At 36.5% G+C, this 4,091-nt stretch overlaps 1 protein-coding gene across 1 annotated transcript; it reads left to right on the plus strand.

Moving 5' to 3' along the window:
• The first annotated feature begins 849 nt into the window (after window positions 1-849).
• Window positions 850-2,714, plus strand: LOC141721330 (glucan endo-1,3-beta-glucosidase 12). The gene is made up of 2 exons (XM_074524227.1): window positions 850-2,372; window positions 2,469-2,714. Exons 1-2 carry the CDS (start codon window positions 983-985, stop codon window positions 2,504-2,506), a joined length of 1,428 nt encoding a protein of 475 aa, XP_074380328.1. The 5' UTR covers window positions 850-982; the 3' UTR covers window positions 2,507-2,714.
• The last annotated feature ends 1,377 nt before the right edge of the window (window positions 2,715-4,091 follow it).

Below are 4,091 nucleotides of genomic sequence, written 5' to 3' on the forward strand. Positions count from 1 at the left end.
CTCTTATTTTTTGGCAGTTTTTGTTGAATTATATTGCAATATATATACATGTGAATTATAAAAACTTTTCTTTTCTCATTGTTTTAATTTATTAGGGTAGTTGAAAATACCCATAACTACATGTGTGTTTTTGTCGACGAAATACACTATCATTCTCATAAAACTCACTTTATTAGAATTTTGAAATACAAGCACAGGTTTTTTCAAAAATATGTTTTTTTAATTTTTTTTTTACAAAACACTATTTTTTTTTTAATTTTAATTTGTAAAAATAAGATTTTACAATTTTTTTTACAAAAATACGGTTTTGCAACCACATCTATCAGATGCACCTCCAATCCAACCCGATGCAACCTCAATTGTAACAAAAAAATCATTTTTTCAGTTAAATTGCATTTTTAGTTGCCTTTGGTTGCAAATCGTATTTTTGTAATTCTTTTAAAAATATCGTAAAATTATAAAAAAAAACTTAGAAAAAGTAGTATTTTTAATAATTTCTCTTTTATTAATGTGCATTTTTATCCATCTATTTATAATCATACATTTAAATCCTGATAAAGGAGTAACCTCGAAAACTAAATTATTTTCCTTTTATCAAGATTAAAAACTATACAGTTCTTATTATATTTGCATTGAATAAATTTATTATTTGACGAAATTATATTGGATACGGAAACAAAGAAGAAGAGGACGAGGGTGTAGATTATTAATGGTGAAAATATAAAAACATAATATAATTGTTGGGTATAAAAAAGAAAAAAACAAAACAAAGAAGAAAGAGTCCACGCCTTGCTTCCCATGAAACCACATAATCTGTTTCTATATATTGATAACCACCTTCTACCACTCCCTCCACTTCTCACGTCTCCCGCTCCATTTCTCCCTATATAAAACATTCTTTTCTACCTCACTTGATAACCTATTCATTCACTTTCTTTCTTGAATAACCATTTTAACCACTGCAATTTACTTAACAGAACCAATGTCAATGCTTAAACTCTGTCTGATCTGTTTATTCTTGTTACAAACTGTCTATTCCATTGATGATTATGGCTCTATCGGTGTGAATTACGGTAGAGTTGCTGATAACCTTCCGGACCCTTCTAAAGTTGTAGAGCTGCTCAAATCCAATGGAATCACCCGTGTTAAAATATTTGATGCTGATTCCTCTGTTCTGTCGGCTCTGGCTAATTCGGGCATTAGTGTTACGGTGGCAATGCCTAATGGACTACTCTCGTCAGCTGCTAATGATCAATCATCCACGGATGCATGGCTCAAGTCAAATATAGTTCCTTTTCACCCGAAAACCATGATCGAGGCTATTGCTGTGGGGAATGAAGTATTTGTAGACCCTCAGAGCACTCCTTACCTCGTGCCCGCGATGAAAAATATGTATGCTTCTCTTCAGAAACTCAATTTTACTTCTGACATTAAGGTCTCCTCCCCTCTTGCTCTTAGTGCTCTTCAGAGTTCTTACCCGCCATCATCTGGAGCATTTAAGTCTGACTTGGTTGAGTCTGTTATCAAGCCTATGCTCAGTTTTCTGCAACAAACAGGGTCATATCTCATGGTTAATTCCTACCCTTTTTTTGCTTATGAGGCCAATACTGACACTATCTCTTTAGATTATGCTTTGCTTCGTCCCAATGAAGGCGTAAAAGACTCTGCCAATGGCAATGTTTACAAGAGCCTTTTTGAAGCCCAGCTTGACGCTGTTTATGCAGCTCTCGATGCCTTAAAATTTAGTGACATCAAAGTTGTTGTTTCCGAGACTGGCTGGCCTTCTGCAGGCGGTGACAAGGAATTTGGTGCTGGAGCGGACAATGCAGCAGCGTATAATGGGAACCTGGTTAGAAGAGTACTCACTGGTGGCGGTACTCCCTTGAGGCCTAACGATAAGCTCAGCGTCTTTTTATTTGCATTGTTTAACGAAAATCAGAAAACGGGACCTGTTTCTGAAAGGAATTATGGCCTTTTCTATCCGAACACACAGAAAGTTTACGACATTCCATTGTCATTAGATGCATTGAATAGTACAACATCAAATCCCGCAAATGGAAGCAAAGCACAAGTGCCAGTAGCATCACCGCCAGTGAATGATGGAGGAGATATAAGTCCAAGCACAAACGGACACACTTGGTGTGTAGCTAATGCGCAGGCAGGGCAGGAGAAACTTCAAAGTGGGCTGGATTATGCTTGTGGAGAAGGTGGGGCTGATTGTGGCCCGATCCAATCAGGCGAAACATGTTTTGACCCGGATACTCTGGAGGCCCATGCTTCGTACGCGTTCAACAGTTATTATCAGAAGATGTCTCGTGCCAGCGGAACTTGTAATTTTGGTGGAGCTGCCTATGTGGTTACTCAACCTCCTAGTAAGTTTGTGTCTGCAAAATCAATATTTTAAATTATGCAAATTTGTTTTATCTGTTCATTACGATTAACAAGAGCCATTTGTTTGTTTTCTGCAGAGATGGGCACCTGCGAGTACCCAACGACAAGAGGATAGAAGATGTTGCAGCTCATCATATTTAATTTTATCTAAGTAAATAAAAGTTTGAAAATAGGAATTTATAGACTGTGTTAGGTGTTCTTTTGTAATAGGAGATATCTCTACCCATTTATTATATTTTTACTTAATTTGATGAAATATGGTGTTGCATTTTGTTCTGTGTTCTGATTTCTACCTGTGAAGCTTTAGTGTTTGGTTAATTTAAGCCCTATGTCGCTTGTGTGTGTACGCATGTATGAACTTTCTTGCCAGACTGCTGCATCTTATATTCTGAAAGGCATCAATTTCTGCAAACCAAGCAAGAAATTACATCGGAGAATATTCATCCATCCGATAACAACATATGTGGAATCTTATATCCCCGCCTAGCACTACCTTGAATAGTTAATAGCCGACTGCTGCATCTTTTTATTCTGAAAATGTGCTGCTTGGCCTCATTGAAAATGTTATGATATGTAGAAGAGTTGTACTATATTGTAATGTATCGTCCGAGTCATTGCCTGTACATGATCCTATTGGTAACTTTGCTATATTGGTAGAAGTATTCGTAGAAGATATGTTATCCTTTCAAGCTGATTCAGATCAATAGTTAGTTAACATGTAATAGTGTAGCAGTTGATCATATTTGTTTTGTATGTGAGAACTAACTATTTACAGAATGCGGATAACTGACTCCTCAATGTTTGCCGTTATTCATGTTTTTGCTTATATTGGTGGAGCTAAATTCTTTGTTATGTAATAGTGATCACAGCTTATCAATGACTGTAATAAAAAAATTGCTCACTGTTTTAGAAAATGAAACATCCTAATCCAGTTGTCGACCTTTACTGTTGTGTTTGGTTGAGATAAATGCAAATGGAAGGAATAAAATCAAATTTGAACCATTATTCACCTTTTTCAACAATTCCTCCATTCTATGCCTAAACCATTTTAAGAAGGAATGTTTCATTTCTTCTCAAACATGTATTCTTCACAATTCCTATAGTAACAAATTTTTACTCATTCATTATGTTTTTAAACCCTCTCGTTTTACATTAATTTTACTCCTTCCATTCCCTTCTCCCCGACCAAACACAAGCGTATTGCAGCTAGAATAGAAACTGGTTATATGAACTTTGAAGCTCTATCATTAGCAATGAGAAATCTTTTGTGTGTCCAATGTAGTAACTTTAATGTGCTAGGTTGTGTCACCATTAAACTGGACTGTCAGTTTCACTAGTTACTGTTGTGAAAACAATCTGCGATTAATACAAATAATCAAACAAGTGTGTGCGTGAGTAAACGAAATCAAACGGAGGAAGAAAAGATATAAACAGAAGAGAGATCCTCGAGTCCAGTTGAAACTGTCTCCTTAAAGCTATTTCGCCTCTCACCGTATGTGCGAGTCGATAGCCTCCCAGGATAAAACGAGGTAGCGGCGGCGTTACGGATAACGAGCACCTTCAGCGAGCTTGAACGGGCACGAAACTATCACCGAGAGAGAGAGATTTGTGTTTAGAGACGAATATGTTTTTGGTGTGTCTAACCCTAACGCCTTAGAGGTGTTTATATAGGTGTAGATAGACTTGTGCGCTACTCTTTT

This window comes from Apium graveolens, chromosome 4, assembly GCF_009905375.1.
Source record: "Apium graveolens cultivar Ventura chromosome 4, ASM990537v1, whole genome shotgun sequence".
Lineage (NCBI taxonomy): Eukaryota > Viridiplantae > Streptophyta > Magnoliopsida > Apiales > Apiaceae > Apium > Apium graveolens.